Below are 19,364 nucleotides of genomic sequence, written 5' to 3' on the forward strand. Positions count from 1 at the left end.
TCACTGCGCGGCTCTGATAAGGTTTCTCCACTAACGCGTCGCCGTACATTGAATTAATCAGACACAAAGCTATCGTTGTCTTAAAGCGACAGCCCGGATTGCAGAAACTGCACACGCACGGTGCTGGAGCATCCCATCACAGCCCAACAACAAAGAGCCGCGGATTTCTTTCATGGCGTGACATTTTCACCACCTCAGTGTTTCCCTCTTGAGGAGGTGTTCAGCAGAACGCACTGGGTATGATGGATGTGATGCATCCACTTTCATTTCTCACAAACATCTCAAATAAACAAACATGTTTTTGTTTTTTGTTTTCTTTTATTACTGTACAATAAATTACAGATTTAATTCCCACAGTCTACGTTTGGTCTGTTGGTTAAAATCATCCCCTTCTTAGTGGACTTTCATGTAAACATCAACATGTTTGGTACGGGCACATATACAGCACTTGTTAAGTTATATCATCTCTTAACCTCCCCCACATGTATCTCCATCTTTCTCACACCTTTCACACAAAGAAACACTTGGCAGATCTCACACACGCCCTCCTTCTCAGTGTGTGTAGAGGGAGGCGGTGAAGACGATATCCCTGCGGATGGCCAGGGAAGCCTTCTCCATCTTGCTCCCCAGGACGGAGTCTCCCACGATGCGGGCGGCCTGTCGCACCTCCTTTAGCACCTCGTCCAAGCGCTGGATGCAGCGGACCACCGTGCCCTCCTGGACGTCCGTCAGCTGGGCGATCTCTGCGAACGGCTGTGACGGGACAGCGGGGGGAAGGACGGACGTCAGAGGAGGAGAGGGATGACACGGTGAGACGGTGAATGATGGGACACAAGCAGGAAACAAGACGAGGAGGCAAACATACAGTATGATTAAAAAAAGTTTAGTTTAATCTCAATACATGTTTGATTTATGACCTCAGATCATGCCTTTGCATTAACAACAATTAAAAGTCTCAGGTCAAAGGTCGTCGGTAACGTTTTACCAGCTTTCTTGTTAGGTGACCCTTTATCTAGTTGGGCGTGTATTTTTCTCAGGAATATGGACAAACGGCGCAGTTTGTATCTACATCGAACAGAGATCTTGATGCAGCAGAGGCAGAGATGTCTTATTAAAGTGTTATTCCAGCGTAATATTACCCCATGATCTTTTTCAGGCACTAACATACATCAAATAAGCCATCAAAACAGTTTTTTTCGTGTTTAAACTATTAACAGACAAATCCCGTAGAGTCGCTAACAGCCGGACGTGGCTAACACTGATTAGCTCAGGGCAGTACGGTGAAGGCATTACAACATCTTTTTTAACCACTAATACTGCTGAAAATAACAGCAAAGACTTACCAACTGGCCCAGGTACCAGCTTCTCTAGTAGTAAAGTCCATTCAAGTCAATTACCAAAGTCAATCCAAAAGGAAGGAGCCCATTGGTGTTTTGTTTTGTGTGTAAGGACACTTCTCGTGCTGCTGCAGAGGTTTGGTGTTATTTTGAGCAGTATAATAATCTTTAATCTTTCTCCGTTAATAGTTGATGAAAAAAAACTGGGAAAAAAACTGTCCCAGGGACTTATTTGATGTATGTAAGTGCCGAAAAAAAGATTGTGGGATGATTTTGCGCCACAATTACACTTTAAATCCTGCAGTTCCCATAAAACTGAACACTTTGTCCCAAAGGCTCCTTTAAAAAACAGTTCACTGATCTTAACATTTAAAATGCTGAATCCTTTTAACAGGACTTTTTTTCTCATCCAGATAGGGCTGCTTGATCATGGCAAAAATCATTATCACAATTATTTCAGTCAATACTGAGATCACGATTATTTAACATGATTATGGTTAATTTATGGTTAGAGTTTATTACGCTTAGGTTCATGTCTGTTTCCATGTAAGCACCGTCAAATCAAGGCAAATTCCTTGACAATAAACCTGATTCTGATTACTCGCTGACTTTGGGAATAGCCTTCAACTTACTGAACTTTAAAAAATATATATAATTGTCAACAGTGGGTTTGCTTGAACTTAAAATATAATTCAAGTTAAACCAATAAATTCAAATAATTGTAAAGTAAATGAGATAAATATAAATATAAATACACATTTTAATAAATAAAAATATATTATATGAAATATTGTAGTGCACTGCAACAACATAGGGAAAACTCCTAAACACATATTAAGCATTTTGATAAACTATATTTAATATATTCCAGTAGAGCATCATTGTGAAACGCTCTGTGGCACAATGATTTAATCTGAATTATATCTTATATACAGTATATATTATCTTAATTTTTAGCTTGTTTTAAGAATTGTAGGAAGCCAAAATCTTACATACAAATACAAATTACATGTTGCATTTTAATTAAGTATAAATGGGGTGAAAATAAGGTACAACAACAAGTGAAACCTCACCATGCCTCGGGCCCAGCAGTACACCACCTCTGTCAGGCCAAACTTGAACTGCCCAACAAACTCCTCGGCCGTCTGTGATATCCCGCAATCCCTCTGCAGCTCTCCGATACGCTTGGCCACCGACAGCACCCGGTCGATGCCCTGAAAGAAAAAGAAAGACAGAGAAAGAAGCAGAGAGAGGGAGAGAGAGATGAGGAGACAGATGGGAAAGAGTTGAACCTGAAGGACGGAGATTTTACAGTTTTACACGCAGCCCTTGAATGCATCACTCTCTCACTTCTCGGTGATGTTCAAGAAATCTGTTTTACAAATCCGTAACGTGTCGGGTCCGCTCTCCTGTCGCAGGTCTAGAGCTCGGGTCATCACTTATTCAAGCCCTCGTAAAGCACTTTCATGTATCGGGCCGTTCACCACACACTGACGCAGTGAGAGGCGAGTTTGACGGACAAACGAGTGAATTAATAAGTGAGAGAGCGACTGGGATGAGTCAGGTGAAGTGTCCTTATTGTCCTTTCTGGAGGGAGAGGATGTACGACGTGATGAAGTGAAAGCGAGTGTGTGTGTGTGTGTGTGTGTGTGTGAGTGTGTGAGTCACCGGCGGAGGAGGCGACAGTATGTCACTACACACACTTTAATATCTGAACTTTACGTGAGAAACATGCATGAATGAACCGCTCACCTCCTGCAGCGTGTTGGTAATGTGTGGCTCCACCTGCGTGTTCTGCGTGAACACCAAACAGGACAGCAGGGCGGCGCTCTCCTCGGGGGCCAGCGGGCTCAGCACATTCTCGAACAGCAGCTCGGTGAGCAGCAGCTCGTGGCTGCTGATCTGACAGGCGACGCGGCCTTTCAGCTGCACCGCCCCGCTGCTGTCGACATACTGGAGGGACTGCAGCACCTGAGGCAGAGCGGCGGGGGATATAAACCTCTGAGCGAGTTTGTCTAGGTTCAATCGAGCTGCACTCAATTAAAATACTATTAATAATACATTTTGAAGTTTAATTAACTATGCATTCATTTAAAAATTAAATGACGGTCACATCTTTTTTACTCAGTTCATTCACAAAGAAACAGACATGCGGACAGTATGATAGGTTTATACCAACACTGAAGATCTGGGGAACTGTTTGTCAATATTTGAGTCATTTCTTCCCCTAAAGTTCTTACATTTCCAGCATTTCTCTTTATGTTGGTTGGCTTTTCCACCACTTTGATCTCGACTGAAATATTTCAGCAAATATTAAATGGATTGCCATGAAATTGTGTGGAAACGTGCACATGGCTCCCAGAGGATAAATCCTAAAGACTCCTGAGACTTTTCCTCTAGCGCCACCAGCAGGCTGACATTCCTCATTTGTGTCCCCTTTAAAGTGAAGTGTAACTTTAACTTTAACAACTTTGTTTCTTAACCTTTCATCCAGTGCCAACATCCATTTTTAATTTGTCCAATACTTTTTAATAAAATACCTGCAAAACACCCTTATCTTCCTCAACTGTGCTTTCTGTGCTGACAAACACGTTAGCATGCTATCGATACTGCTACACATCAGAATGTAAGTTAGCATAGCAGCTAGCATGGCTTTAGACTCTTATATATACATGAAGGAAATATCTTAATGTCCGTCTTAAATCTCTTGCAACTAGTGCAGAAATTAAAAGCTATTAATAATTGTCTGTCTTATGAAAATTGATTGTTAATTTAAGTAATTTATGAAGCAAAGTCACTACTTCAAGCTTCTCAAATGTCAAGATTTGCTGATTTTATTTATCGTAACTTGAAAATCTTTGGATTTTCGACTGTATATTTTTTTGTCTTATTCTATTTTTTTATTACAGTAGAGAGATGATAAAGAGAGATGCGACAAAAGCGAAAAGTCCTCGGCTGGATGTGATTCCCAATTTAAAGGAATCACATCGGGCTGTGGCAAGTTGAACCTTTCAGCATTTTCTGAAAATGAGATTAGTTGAAAAAATGGTAATTGCCAGATTAATTGATTGATTGATTGATTGAGTGAAAACAAGACCGACCTTAACCGGAGTCCCAGTTAACTAGGGCTTAGAACCTGATGTGGGACTTTTTCTTAAAATAAATAAATAACTCTGAGGTATGACTCAATTTTAAAAATCCACTCCTAAGGACGGGAAAAACATAAACGCCCTTGACAGCAACAGAAACAGAAACAGGTCGGGACGGGACGGGGAGTCAAACGTCTGATCCAAACCTTGATCCTCTGGTGGTATTCAGGCAGCAGAGACAGAGACTGGTCTGAGACCAGGAACAGCAGCCTGTCCAGCTCCTCCTGCACACTCATCCTCTCCTTAACCCGAGCAAACTGAAACACACACACACAAACACACACACACAAACACACAGTTGTTACTTAACCCGACTATATAACAGCTGTATTGCAGCTCTTGACCTGATTTCAGTGAAACAACAAAAAAAAAAAGATGCAGAAAGGAAAACGTTGCCTATTGTACTCTCACTGACAGCACAGAGGAGTCTCTTGGTGAATACATTACATAAACCTGCCGAGGTCAATCACCGTATACCAACAGCTCGCACTGTAGCACACACTGCATTAACCACTGCTTTATTATACACACAATGCTTCTTAATGACACAGGAAAGTGTGAATCTACAGTCATGAGAGGAGACAGTGATACTGCAAATAAGAGCGTGTGTTGTAAGTAATGAGAGCGCTTTGTGTGTGTGTGTGTGTGTGTGTGTGTATGTAAGTGTGTGTGTGTGTGTGTGTGTGTGTGTTTGGTTGTGTGTGTGCTCTCACACGACACACTGTGCCTGTGAGACAGTGATGAGCTGCAGCTATGAGCCCGGACGGGTAATTATAGAAACAGCCGGCTCCGATTCTCGCATCTTATCTCCACATTGTGGCTGCCATGGAAGACGGGATACGCAAACACAAAAGCAGAAATCTTGTGGCGGAGTTTGATGTTATTATTGTGAAACTAGAGGAGAAATGATGGAGGGATAAAATGAAACTGATGCTGGGAGAAAATGAGAGGAGGCATCAGAAGGGGGCCAATTGTTACGGGGCTTATGTAAGGGTATGATGTTAATTAGCCGCATAAATATGCAATTGATGCACAAAAGAATGTGATGTCTTTATAAAACAAACACTGATGAAGCAATGAAACACATGCCTTTATCTTTATATTCATCTGCAAAGAGCATCTGAAAACTATAACTAACTAACTTTAAACATATCGAACAACAATCACACACCTGCTCAGCGAACGTGGGCGAGTGGATGCAGTTGAACTCTCTGAGGACGTCTCGCAGCACACGGAGCCTCATGGAGTCCTCCACCACATCAACACTCTTCAACTGGAGGTCGTTCACGGGGTCGAGGGTCGCCACGCCGCTGGGGTTGGACTCGGCCAGTCGCAGGAGCTCTTGAGTCGCCGTGGAGATGGCTTGGCCGGGAGGGTCAAGCCTGAAGGACGAGAATGCAGAGGAGAAAAGAAATATAACCTCCGTTTTTGACAGACAATGCTGAGTGCTGGATACAAAAGACAATGAACGGTTTGAGTTTTGTGATGCATAATGTACAAAATATGGCGGACACATACAATATAAGGGCTTTTATTTTTCCTGTGCGCTGGTTTATTTTTGTTGAACTTCAAAGACTTGATGGTAAAATGCATTGTGTGCTAATTTTACTAAAGATGTGATTTGTTGCTGCTCATGGGGGAATTGCTGGGTCTCTGTTAATCATAAATAAGTCAGAGTGTGGTCTTTACCTACTCTATGTAAAATGTGTCTTGAGATAACTTTTGTTATGATTTGGCACTGTAAATAAAAATGAATGAATTGTATCTTTGAGGTCTAACAAACATGTCGCGTGCATTTCCTCCTTTCAAAAAACATTAACAAATCAAAAGCTGCAGGTCCTCAAATGGCCACTTGATGCTGGCTCCAAAACCCAAAATGAAAACTTTACAGCACATATTAACATGTTTACAGTCTGGTAAAAAAAAAGTTTTTGCTCTTTAAAGCAAACCTCCCCTCGTGATATAACTGGACAGGGGGCGGGTTTTTACGTAACTCACCCGTGTGAATTATTTTAAAGCCTAACATTCTGCATAATTAAGGGTTTGGATGCTTTGAGTGACAGGTGGATGCCATCACATATGGCGAGCAGAGACGTTAGGCTTCATTTGTCCCGCCTCAGCTCCATCCACGCTCCACCTCTTTGCCCATTTTTGGATTAGCCAGGAGTAAGACGGCACTGCTGAGATGCAGATGGCCAAACCTATGGGTCACGTCACGGAGACCACGACCATATTTAATAAAGTCTATGGTGAAAACACTGGTAGGATGACTTTAAATTAAAATTTAAGTTTCTAAAACATGCAGTGGAGCAGCAGAACCACTAAGGTAAAAATGCTTGGGGTCAGACACCTCTGAGAATACGTATAACGCACCTGAATCGTGGCTGTTGCCTCTTGTTGTAGTTGTCGATGATCCTGTCTGGAATCACTTTGAGGGTTTTCACTGTGATGGCCGAGACGTCCTGAAGCTTCAACTTCTGCACCGTGTGGCTGCAAGGGCCTGACAAAAACAAAAACAAAGAAAGGGAACCATCGTATGTGTGTCGCACTGACTGCTCTGTGAAAGCCTCAACAAAATAACTTAGATGTAAATGTGCGTCATGTCCGTCCAACCAACCTTCAGGTATGAAAAGAGCCGTGTTGTAGAGGTGAGGGAAAGCGTTGGTGTTGTTGTTTCCTTTCTCTTCCTCGTTGCCCTTCTCACAGATGATGAGCGCTGTGAATGTGCGATTCACAGAGTCACTGGACACCTGGCATGGAGAGAAGAAAGTAGTCGATGTCAGGAGTCGGCTGTAGGAATCAAGACCATGTTCTGTTTTCACTGGGTGTCTTCTTTCCCATCCGGTCTCTAAGTCTGAAGAAAGCCTTTTCAAAACACTATTTCTGGGTCCAAATGCTCCGTCAAACAACAACAATCAGCGAGACACCTTTTCACTGATAGAAAAGTGGTAAAATGACAATTCCTTATTTCCTGCCAGAAGTTAACAAACAAAACATGTTTTACAAATCCCCTACAATTCACTAAAGCCCCTTTCACATATGCACTGCAAACTTATCAAGACATTAACTGGTGTAAATTACCCAGGACATTTGTGAGAAAATCCTCAGCACTATCACCAAAAGTCACTCAATCTTTTTTTTCTTTGTGGGATTTATTTGTTGTTACGTAAGACATGCTGTATTTGTGTCTGAAGCATGACATATTAGAATTTTTTTGTTAAGTTTTGGCAGGAAATTGGCGCCATACGTCCCGCAGGTTAACACACACACACACACACACACACACACACACACACACACACACACACACACACACACACACACACACACACACACACACACACACACACACACACACACACACACACACACACACACACACACACACACACACACACACACACACACACACACACACACACACACACACACACACACACACACACACACACACACACACACACCTGTAGGATAACTCCCAGGGCGTTGAGATGCTGCTCGTTGTTCACCACCACGACTCGACCCACGGACAGAGCTTTCAGCCCGTTGACGGACTCCATGATAGCGCGCTGAAACCGGAGAAAGCAGCGAGGACATGTAGCGAGCAGCAGATTAAAGCTGTGAGAACGTGATCTTGGTTGTGTGTGTTGATGCGATTACCTGGAGGGCCTCAGTGGTGGTTCGCAGCTCTGTAACGGTGTGGTAGTAGGGTAGCATGTCGGACAGCTGGCCTTCTGTGTCCAGAGGAGGCAGAGAAGACAAAATCTGCTTCAGCTGGCTGATCCTCTTCTCATGGGCCTACAGAAGGATGAGGCAGAGAGATTCCCTATGTTTACTTACATAACTAAATTGTTCAATGATAAACCTGACACGTGAATTATAGTATTTATAATCCAACCTGTTGTGTTCTGCAGGTGCAAATTACCTGAGTGTCCCTGTGGTTTTCAGAAAAGCTCCTCCTCATCATGTCGGTCACACGGAGGGCTTCGACTCGCAGCAGGTTGAGGATCATGGTGTAGGTCAGTCTGAACTGGGACTCCAGGGTGGTGGGTTTACCCTGAGCAAGATAAAAAGGATGATGACAATAAATGAAACGTAAGTACACATCAATGTGGTAAGATTTTATGATATATAGCCATTAGAGTCCTTCTCTGAAACTATTCAAAGAAATCAACCTGACTCAGCCCTGAGAGGCACCTGACACAACTATTTCTGAACTAAATTGCTGTGTTTATACCTTAAATCTGCAATAAAAACCTCAATTTGCAGCAGAGTGAAACGTCTCTGTGCTGAGCCAATAGGAACGCTCTCCCTCTATCTGAAATGACCTGTGATTGGCCAAAGTCTCCCATCATGGGCTAGACTTTCTAACGCCAAGAGAAGGTGCAGATGTCTAGTTTTCTCTCTGAACTGAATTACAACATGAGGAACGATTATTATGGATTTTCTTTTTCTTCGCCAAACCCTGTGAAAAATAAACTGCCTACCCCAAGTTTTAAAAAGATCCTCACAAAAAAAGTTTTTAGCCAAAACGTTTTTTCACCTGTTTTCACTGATAAAAAGAAAAAAAAATAGAAAAATGATCCTGACAGAAACAAATTTCACTTGTATAAACTTGTTTTTTTCACCTATTTTCAAAGATTAAAATAATTATAAAGGGATCCTGGCAAAGCTTTTTTTTTTCAGTTGTTCTCTAGTCAAAAAACACAGGAGAGAAAACAATTTAGATCAGATTTAGAAAATGGAAAAAAGTCTCACTTCCCTCTCAGGGCTTGTGTATTTCCTCTACTGCTGGTCTGTATACTTTAAATCAATGTGAAGTTTGCCAGTGTAAACATTATCTGACATGAGCACAGGCTGTATTTCTACTCTATTAGACATGAAGGGCAATTATTTCTGTTGAAGAGCACAAAGCGTTCCTCTCCAAGTGAAAGTGAGTTAAACTCAACTGTGCTGTTAAATTTTAAATGAATAACCGAGCGTGCAACACCTTCATCCGTACATATCTTTATTGAATATGACGATGTATAAACTGGAGGGCCTCACCAGCATCATGACGTGCAGATCTGCCATCTCGTGGACTCCGGTCTTACACAGAATGATGACAGTGCCGGTGGCGTCCAGACCTCTCCTGCCCGCTCTGCCCGCCATCTGGATATACTCGCCTGAAAGCACAAGGTCGAAACATGAAAGAGCTGTCAAATATAAAGTTGTTTTTTCCCTCAACTTCGATTCATCCTCAGAGATGAAAGGGCATAAGAAATGTTGGCTCAGATTAAAGGGAGGAAAGCCAAACCTGGCAGCAGATTCCTAAAGCCGGTCCCGTCGTGTTTCCTGATGCTGTCGAACACCACGGTCCTGGCGGGCATGTTCACTCCCATTGCAAACGTCTCGGTGGCGAACAGCACCTGTGAGGTGAAGGGGAGATGCAGGAGTTTTGTTTTAACCATCTGTGTAACGACGTGTATTTGCAGATTACGCACAAAGTAACAATTTATAGGTTTTATCAATTTGACAGTGTTCTGACTCACCTTTACGAGGCCTCGTGAGAAGAGCATCTCAATGACCTCCTTCAGTATCGGCAGGATCCCGCTGTGATGGACTGCTACTCCCCTCCTCAGCAGGTCCCTCATGACCAAGATCTAAAAAAGGCATTTTCCAAATGTTACAACCACATTTGCGGTTGACTTTGTTGTGAAAACGATTAATCGATTAGTTGTCAACCATTAAATTATTCTATTGATCATTTTGAGTAATTTGTTGATAAAAAAAAAAAGTCCAAATCTTCTGATTTCTCATCCTTAAATGTGAATGTTTTCTGGTTTCTTTCTTCCGCTATGACAGTAAACTGAATATCTGTGAGTTGTGGACTAAACAAGACATTCATCTTGGGCTTTGCACAACACTGATAAACATTTTTCATCATCCTCTGTTCTTTTATAGACCAATAAAATATCAACCAATCGATTAATTAATAATAAAAACAATCATTAGTTTCAGCATTAACTCCATATAGATACATCTGCCAGCTCTCGTTTGGTTGACTCCATCCTGACTTTTCATCCTGAAAAAAGCTACTTTTAAAGATTTTTTACTTTTCAGAATTTAGTTCAAAACGACGCTGATGAGAGCCGTGACACTAAATCAAAACAGTAAAGTTCAGGACAGAAAAACAAAAGCTGAAATAACTGAAATGCTTGTTCACATTACATCTAGGGATCTTATCCATTTTTAATGATCAATCATCAAATTAAAGCCCCACAGTGTACTGACCTACTGATCATAAACTCAGAGGAGCTGTCGCAGCCAAATGCACGTTAAATATTCATCTTATAAAGAAATGTATAATCTCTTGTGACAGCCTCTAATAAAAGCAGAGAAAATCAGAGGGCTGGACGTTCTGCACCTGAGGCAGCTGTCGGTCTCCTCCTCGGAGGCGACTCAGGCTCCTCTGGAAGAAAGAGACGATCTCAGCCTTCTCTATGGACGTGGTCATGTCCATTGAGTCCAGCGAGCGGGCGTTGTCGTCACAGCGCGTCCGAGAGAAGGTGAACGCAACCACCGGCGTCTGCTGCCGCTGGGACAGGAAGTGCAGCAGAGTGAGCCAAACCGAGCGGTCCTGCGGGGAATAATACAGAAAAGGGTGAGAACACGAAGCGACAGGAAGTTCAGGGTTAAACTTTTAACAACCTGGCAACCAGGCAGCAACTTTTGGTCGCCGTAACTGAGTATAGTTGCCAACTTTAATCCCGTTATAAATAATGTTATAACCCCAAGGTCATGGAGTTTGGAAGAGTCTCATCTTTCGTGTCACTCCAAGGTTCTCACGGGAACGGGTTGTTACAGTAATTAAGATACTATGCAGTTACACGTCAGCCAAATCCTGAAAATGTGACATAAAAGACCCCAAAGTTTCCAAATGTTCTTTTGTTTTCCTTTCATCTCTAAAACAGATGCCCGTGTTTGGCGAGTGAACGCACCGACACACCTGCAGCATTGTCACATGCAGTTGCCTGGTCCTGACTGTAACAGCAATATTTAAATATCACTAATGCAAAATTTATTAAGAATGTATTCATTTCAGGGTGTGCAAATGCTCTCCCTTTTTTTTTTCACATTTTGAACATGTGAGAAAAAGAAAAGACATAAAAGAGAATAGAAAGATAGTTCCTGGTCTGTCATGTGTGTTTATGGTACTCTTTTATTGTTACTTTTTTATTTTATTGCTTGTTTTTGTTTCTTTTCTTATGGATTGATTGGTTGTGATGTGTTTACCTTGTTTATTCAACATCAACCTGCCAATTGGACTAAAGATGGAAATCTGCTACTGGCCACAATCTACATGTAAAAGTTTATTGCACTTATTGGAAGTCGCTTTGGGCAAAAACGTCAGCTAAATGTAATGTAGTGTAATATTAATATGCACTGTCCCTATTTTAAATAAATAAATATGAAATCTGATACAAAAAAGTTTTTTGTAAATAATTAAATCAAACAAAGCAAATAAACAAAATATTTGACAACAGTAAGAAATACCAGTTTATACTTTAATCCATATATTTTATGTTAGAAAGTAGCTGCCACTGATGACGACCAAAGCAAAGAATTGGTTAAAAAGTGTAAAAACTGTGAAGCCCTGAAGAAAATCAGGGAGGAAAGAGGAGGGAGTTACCTGACTCGCTGTGGTGTTGTGAGAAGTACTTTTGGTGCCAAACGACTGGGCGTGTTTGCTGGTGCGCTCCTTCTTGGCGTCGACAGCTGCGTAGTATCTGAACAACAAACAACTTGGCTCGTGACAAATAGCTCATATCATGAAATAACAAATATCGACTGAGGTGCTGCACGACTTTCATTCGTACCCTTTAGTGAGGAAGTTTCCTGTGGCGTCCAGCAGCAGGAACATCTCTTTCTGGGTCTTGGTGCTGTTTCCGGTGTACAGATAATGCTCCAGAGGCACGGGTCTCTTCATCGTGCTGATCACGTAAATGTGCTTCTTCTTTATACGACTAGGAGTAAAAAAATGCATCCCCAAATGAGATGAAGTTAAAAAGACACAAAAACACAACACAAAACACCCGCTTTTCACCACCTTTGAACTACTTCACTACCCAGCCCTCTCCAAAACAGTCATTCATCCCACAATCCATCAGTTTTTTAAACCAACAGCTAAAGAGAAGGTTTTAATTCCCCTGTCTGTCCGTATTCATTTATTCTGATGGCATGTGCGATCTGTAGCGAGGGGATCGTGTGTTGATGTCGATCTAAGTGTTTTTGCATAAAACATTAAACTTGTGTTACAATAAATAGTTTGATGATTGATGATTTGAATCTTTATTGAACAAAAAAATACAAACTAAATGAAAAATTAGCAGTAAACATGTGCATTTTCACATCAACAATGAAAGCAAGCCGTTGATGCACGAGGCTGAAGAATTTCAAGAATTAACTCCCTTCCATGACAAGTGGCCAACCAGGTATTTACTTTAATTTGAAACAATCAGAAATGTATCATTTATGTCTATTCTGTTATCTTTTGCACAGTTTCTAATATCTATATATATATGTGTGTGTGTGTGTGTGTGTGTGTGTGTGTGCATATGGCGGAGGAAAGCGTGGAAAGTGTAAAAAGGAAGCCTGAGAGTAAACGCCTGTTTCAATAAACGACCTACTGTCTGTCTGTTATGAGAGAGCTCCAGTTATGCCTGTCTAATGTCTAATGTCTAATGTCTAATGTTCTGATATGTCCTTGTATATTTGAGATTGGGGTCTTGTCAGTGATGTTTTTACTGAGAAAAAAATTCCCCAAGGGGACAAATAAATGATCCATCTATCTTAATATTAGAAGCTTGGCTCTTACTGTGACACTTGCTCTCTAATATCGAGCGCACCTACCCGATCCACTCGCTGAACTCCAGAGCATTTGGCACCGTGGCGCTGAGGAGAATGATGCTGACGTGATCAGGCAGCATGATCAAAACCTCCTCCCACACAACCCCTCTCTGCGGAAAAGACAAAGAGACAGTAAAAAGAGGAGGAAAACTGTTGCTCTTGACTTCAATGGTACAATTAGATCAACGAAAGATAGAGAAAGCAGTGGATGCGGTGTCCTGACCTCAGCATCGTTGATGTAATGAACCTCGTCAAAGATCACCCACTCCAAGTCTCTGATGACCTCTGAGCCGTTGTACAGCATGGACCTGGAAGAGAGCAAGAAGAAGAAAGTCTAAAAAGCTCTTTTGATTTAAAAAAAGTGAATTTAATATCTGACCCAAACAGCCGCAGTACCGGAGGATCTCAGTGGTCATGATGAGACATGAAGATTCAGGACTGAGCTGGACGTCGCCCGTCAGGAGTCCGACGTCTCCGAAGGTGGTTTTAAAGTCTCTGAACTTCTGATTGGACAGGGCTTTGATGGGAGAGGTGTAGATGGTCCTGTCGAAACACCAGATCAGGAAATCGATCAAATAAACACATAAGAGGAAAAAAATAAGGTAAGGTGACTTTATTTGTACCCAAGGGTAAATTTGGTTGCAGTTAGAATAAGATGCTTTCACACACAGACAACATTTATGACACTTATAAAAGCCACACACAGGCGTGTAGAGCGACCAATAGCACTGATTTGTGGACGTGGCTGTGAACTTTCCACATGCATATTTATCACATTTGCACTAAGTATCATCTACCTCATTGCCCATTTGCACCCGTCTTAACATGTATATACTTGTTGTCTCTCTGCTTAAGTTCATTCGTTATCTATTTATTCTTAGTCACTCTTTCTTCTTTTGTCATTGTTGCGATGTCTGCTCTGTGTGCCTGACCTTTAATTACCCCCTGGGGATGAATAAAGTTTTCTTGAATCTTGAATCTGATTTAAAAAATACATACAGAGATACAAGGTATCGCATTTATATTTTGTTCCACTGTTTTCAGACATGTTAAAGGTTTACCTGCTCCTCTGAGTTAAAAGCTTTTTACCTCATAAGTCCCTTTATAAACTTCAAACACTGTATTAAACTGTTACTGGGAGCTGTGAACACACACACACACACACGCACACACAGTCAGGACAGGGGTAAATTGATTTGCGCCAACAGTTCCACACCTTGTCATATGTTTCTGTGAGAGAGCGATGGCGTACTCGGCCACCACTGTTTTGCCAGCTGACGTGTGCGCTGCTACAAACACGGAGTCGTGGGCCTCCAGCCTCAGCACAGCCTGTTTCTGGAAGACGTCCAGCTCAAACGGCCACTGGAGCAGAGCGGCGGGCAGAGAGACGGATCAGTTAACACGAGAGGCTCAGCAGATTTTAATGTGATGATTCATCAAATAGACTGAGAAACGCAGACACAACTCATTCATGGAACACCGACCTTGAAAGCTGGATTTGGGATGCGTTTATAGAAATCATCGCAGGGTGCGGATATGTTGACAGGGATGGCCCATTTCTTATTTTCCTCTGGGTTCCCTTTTGATTTCTCATCTTTTCCCTTCTCTGAGGGAGCCGAGGGTGAAACAACATCCTGAAGACAAAGGAGGAAAACCAGGTTTCAGAGCAGTTCAAGTTCAGCCAGAGGCGTAGCTGGAAGGTACAGTCGATTGCATCTTTTGCAGAACTACTGTGGTTTGGAAAAGGTTGAACCGCATAATATTGGGATTGTTTTTCAGTTTTTAAAACTAGACACCAGTCGACACATACTCAACCTGCGTATTACTGCATCTAGAATATCTGCAGTGATTGAAAATGGTTGAGAGAAACTACCATGAATCATACACGTGTGACATAATTCTGCATAACACTTTCAAAAATTTACAAAATTGCAGCTCACGTGTGCAAACACGGCAGCAGTTTGTGTTTAACAGTTTGTTTTTTATAGTTCAGTTTTGCATCCCTAATGCACACAGGCTCGCTGGCCTATACTCTCTGTGTAAGTATGATGAATACATACAGTGTTTGAATTCAATGTTTTTTTATGGACTGTGCTGTTCTCTCTTTCTTTTTCCTTGGTGCATTTACGACCTTAGGTTACCTCTGCAGTCTCATCGTGCAGTAGGTTTGAGACGACATGCATTTAATGAAAAGTCATAACTCAACCACAAGCAATCCATCTCTTTTCAAAAGGGTTCAGTTTAAGTAACAAAACACAGAATTCAATTGCAATTTCGTCATTGAAACCATACTCATAAATATATATTGAATATCTAAAGTAAGAATTAAAAAGAAATATATGACGGTGATTTTAGGAAAGGGGGAAGTTTTACATAAAAAACAAACACACCTTGATGCCCAGGTCCTCGAGGCTGTTTGTTCTGGGTAGTTTTGGAGCTTTTTCACTCGCTTTGCCTTCCTCTTTCTCGTCTGCCTCAGGCTGTAAGTCACTGATGTCATCCAGCACGGACAGGAGGGACATGAGGTTGACATCTGCTTTTGCTATCTTGGCATCTTCAAGATACAAATAGAAAACAGATTTATTCATTATCACTTTTAACCCCAAAAGGATTTTTCTTTTTGCACGTGGAAGTATGATTTCTTACCTTTGTCAGTGAAGTCCATCCCAGCTTTAAGACCAGGTGGGACTCGGAGTAAATCTACGAGAGAGAAATTAAAACCGTAAAGAGCCGAAATAACAAATTAAGTCTCCCTGTTATTTTACAACATTGCAAATCAAAATGTAAAAATCACCATTCTCAAAGTCTATGTCCTTCTCCAGCTCTGATTTCTTCTGGATTTCATCCAGAGTGAGCTCCTCCATCCCTCCTGTGAAGATCGCCATCGCAACAAACATATTGAAGACAAAGTAAAAACACCTCAACTGCAACTGAAGGAAGACGACGTAAAGTCATGAAGAGAAAAGAATTTGCATCTCACCGGGGAGGAAGGGGTAGTTGGTGTTGCTTCCTCGGAGGCTCTCTGCAGGAGGCCCGGGCTGGCGTTGCAGTGAAAGCGAGTTCTTTGCTGACAGACTAGTGTTCTCCAGTAACACCTAAAGATGAATTAACCTTTACTCTGTTAAAAATAATACAACGGGTGCTTTCTTCTGAACCGACATGGGTGGATTCTTCAATAATATGGTTAGACCGCCATCTTCTTCTTGGTTAGGGTATTACAGTTATTAAAACGAGATTAGCAAGAGTGCAACTAATGATTGTTTTCATTATTTCATTATATTAATCGTCTAGTCTATAGAATAACAAAAAAATAGCTAAACAAGGTGCAACTTTACATATTGAAAATGCCATTTTTATCTAACAGACAGTCCCAAACCAAAAGATATTCAGTGTACTAATATGAAAAACAAAAAAAAGCAGCAAATACTCAAATCTAAGAGGCTGGAGCAAGAAATGTGTTGTAATTATTGCTTTAAAAGTTCATGAAACCATTACGTGATTCCCCAAAATGGTGAAGATGAATATTCTGTTGATCAACTACTCGTTTCATCTCTATATTAAATTATAACGATAGATCTAATTACAGTACAGCAGGAACAGCTGGTCTGTGTGTTTGTGAGCTACCTCAGTGAAGTCCAGCAGCATCCCTGTGGTTGGATCTCTGACGACTGAGACACCGGAGTGAAGAGCAGACGGAGTGCATTTGATGAGAGAGTCGACATTAACTTTTCTCTGAGTCACCCTGGTGAAGACGACAACACGACAATTTATTCAGATACATAAAGCTATTTAAAAATTCCTTCTTTATAGGAATACGTACTTGAGGAATTTCTGGAAGGCAAAGTCTGTGTCGTGTATAGGAAGCCAGGCAGCGTCCCGTAGAAACTGTTTCTCTACTTCTGTCTCCAGGCTCAGGCTGGTGGGAGGAAGCCCATGAGGCAGCTTCGGAGGAAAAGACAAGATCAGATATTCAGCAACTTAGTGAGATCGCAGATCAATTCAATTTCATTTATAGTGCCAAATCATAACCAAAGTTATCTCAGGACATTTACATTTAGAGTAGGTAAAGACCACACTCTGACTTATTTATGATTTATAGAGACCAAACAATTCCCCCAAGAACAGCAACAAGACGCACTATCTTTAATAATAATAATAATAATCATCATTATTATATACAGTATTAATCCAGCAATCTTGTGCACACAGTGATGACGAAAACCTTCCCTTTAACAACCTTTAACCTTCCCTTTAACTTTAATTGTTGGGTCTATATAAATCATAAATAAGTCAGAGAGTGTGGTCTACACCTACTCTGTAAAGTGTGAAGTGTAAAGTTTAGTCTGTTAAGTGTCCTGAGATAACTTTTGCTATTTGACACTGTGAATAAAATTTAATTGAATTTAATTAACAGGCAGGAACGCCAAACAGATGCCTGAATTCCAGGTTAGATTTCTTTATCACACATTAATTCACGCATTACTCCCCCGAAGATTACTGCCAACTGTCTACAAAAGCAGTAATACTACTACTAGTAGTACTATCTATCTATCTATCTATCTATTTATCTATCCATTTACCTCTCTATTTATCTATCTATCTATCTATCTATCTAATGGCAAAAATAAGACATTTGTGAACATATATGTGAACAGGTGTCATTTATTTCACATGCAAACACATCTATTTAGAACCACAAAAGTTCAGAAAGATATTAGTTACTTTAATTATCCAATTAAATATTATCTGCAAAGTGTAATTGTAAGTATGAGCAGCAAAAGTACTCATATTGCATAAAAAAACACCTCTGTTTATGCTGTATTTCAGTATATTACTGGATCATTAATTCAGGTGTTTGCGTGTTGTTGGTCAGGATGCAGCTTCTTTGCATGGGGTAACAATACAATACATTTTATAGGCTAATTGTATGTTTCAAAATAGTTACTACAGTTGTGAGATGAATGTAGTTTAAAAAAGTACACTATTCCCCTCTGAAATGAGTAAATGTAATACAACTTGCAAATTGCTTGTGAGAATAGTGGCACAAAACAATCAGATACTTTTAAACCAGCACCTTCTTCAATAAAACTGCACATGATAAGACGTCCTGCCTTCTCAGCCCGAATATGAAATGTCCTTTTCTCACTTATAATGCTTCTTTTTGATATCAATCTGTCAGATGAATGTGCATCAGAGGTAATCCTGCTGCCTGCTCACCGTGCTCTGTGGATGCAAAGGCTGGTCGGGTATGGAGTGTGTGATGAGCTCAAACCTGCCGGAGCATCCCATCTCCAGCAGGGACAGCGGCAGGTCCATGGGGCCCGCGGGGGGCACATCTGCAGAGAAACAACACAAACAAAGAGATGAATGAACCTAAACAAGCACAATAAGCCTTAACGTTCATTCACAAACAAACAGGAGGATGCATGCAAAATAACTTTACTCTTTAAATGTCTGTATGTGTCAAAGAAAGAGTGAAAAGGCATTATTGTTATTATTATTATTATTACAGCTGCTGTATTAAACATGTATTAGCCATGAGGCTGCTGAATGGAGCAGTGATTGACAGCTTTGAGCCACATCCTCACACACGCGACTCCAGTGAGCCGTGTTGGCAAAACAAAACAATAAAAACAATAAATACATGCAAACAAAAATAATATACAAGCTGGCGATATATTTAATAAGACACAACTTACTTATTCTGTCCATGTCCTCACTCCTCAAGTGAAAGCTAAAAGTTGCCACCAACTGGTTCCTGCAGTCGCACCGGAAGTTGACAAATTGAGAAGCGGAAGTGGCGGAAGTGGCTACTAAACCAGCTGAACTAAAATAATAAAACATAATAAAAAATAAATCAATTAAAAATGAAACATATAACATTAATAATAAAATCTAAACCAGCTGGACTAAAAAAATAAAAAATAATTAAATAAAATAGAACATTTACATTTTTTAACTAAACCAGCTGAAGAGCCCTTCAAAAGTG

The 19,364-nt window shown here is 40.9% G+C and overlaps 1 protein-coding gene across 1 annotated transcript; it reads right to left on the minus strand.

Annotated features, from left to right (window-relative positions):
• Positions 1-435: 435 nt before the first annotated feature.
• skic2 (SKI2 subunit of superkiller complex) lies at positions 436-19,133 on the minus strand. Its single transcript, XM_083925904.1, has 29 exons — positions 19,075-19,133; positions 18,593-18,711; positions 17,196-17,317; positions 17,000-17,117; positions 16,356-16,470; positions 16,170-16,244; positions 16,022-16,075; positions 15,766-15,929; positions 14,860-15,009; positions 14,592-14,737; positions 13,772-13,918; positions 13,599-13,683; positions 13,379-13,485; positions 12,346-12,492; positions 12,159-12,255; positions 10,893-11,105; positions 10,018-10,128; positions 9,783-9,894; positions 9,533-9,651; positions 8,412-8,543; positions 8,147-8,284; positions 7,951-8,055; positions 7,104-7,236; positions 6,860-6,986; positions 5,658-5,868; positions 4,633-4,743; positions 3,090-3,308; positions 2,411-2,551; positions 436-753 (listed from the first exon to the last, which is right to left on the minus strand). Exons 1-29 carry the CDS (start codon positions 19,085-19,087, stop codon positions 553-555), a joined length of 3,732 nt encoding a protein of 1,243 aa, XP_083782030.1. The 5' UTR covers positions 19,088-19,133; the 3' UTR covers positions 436-552.
• Positions 19,134-19,364: the final 231 nt, after the last annotated feature.

Source organism: Echiichthys vipera (genome assembly GCF_963691815.1).
Source record: "Echiichthys vipera genome assembly, chromosome: 13".
Taxonomy (NCBI): Eukaryota; Metazoa; Chordata; class Actinopteri; order Perciformes; family Trachinidae; genus Echiichthys; species Echiichthys vipera.

Coding starts and splice junctions, on each gene's coding strand:
- skic2 (XM_083925904.1), bottom strand. Junction 9,652..9,782: donor CTTTAGGAATCTGCTGCCAG/GTTTGGCTTTCC, acceptor TTGTGCTTTCAG/GCGAGTATATCCAGATGGCG. Junction 8,056..8,146: donor CCACCACTGAGGCCCTCCAG/GTAATCGCATCA, acceptor CTCCGGTTTCAG/CGCGCTATCATGGAGTCCGT.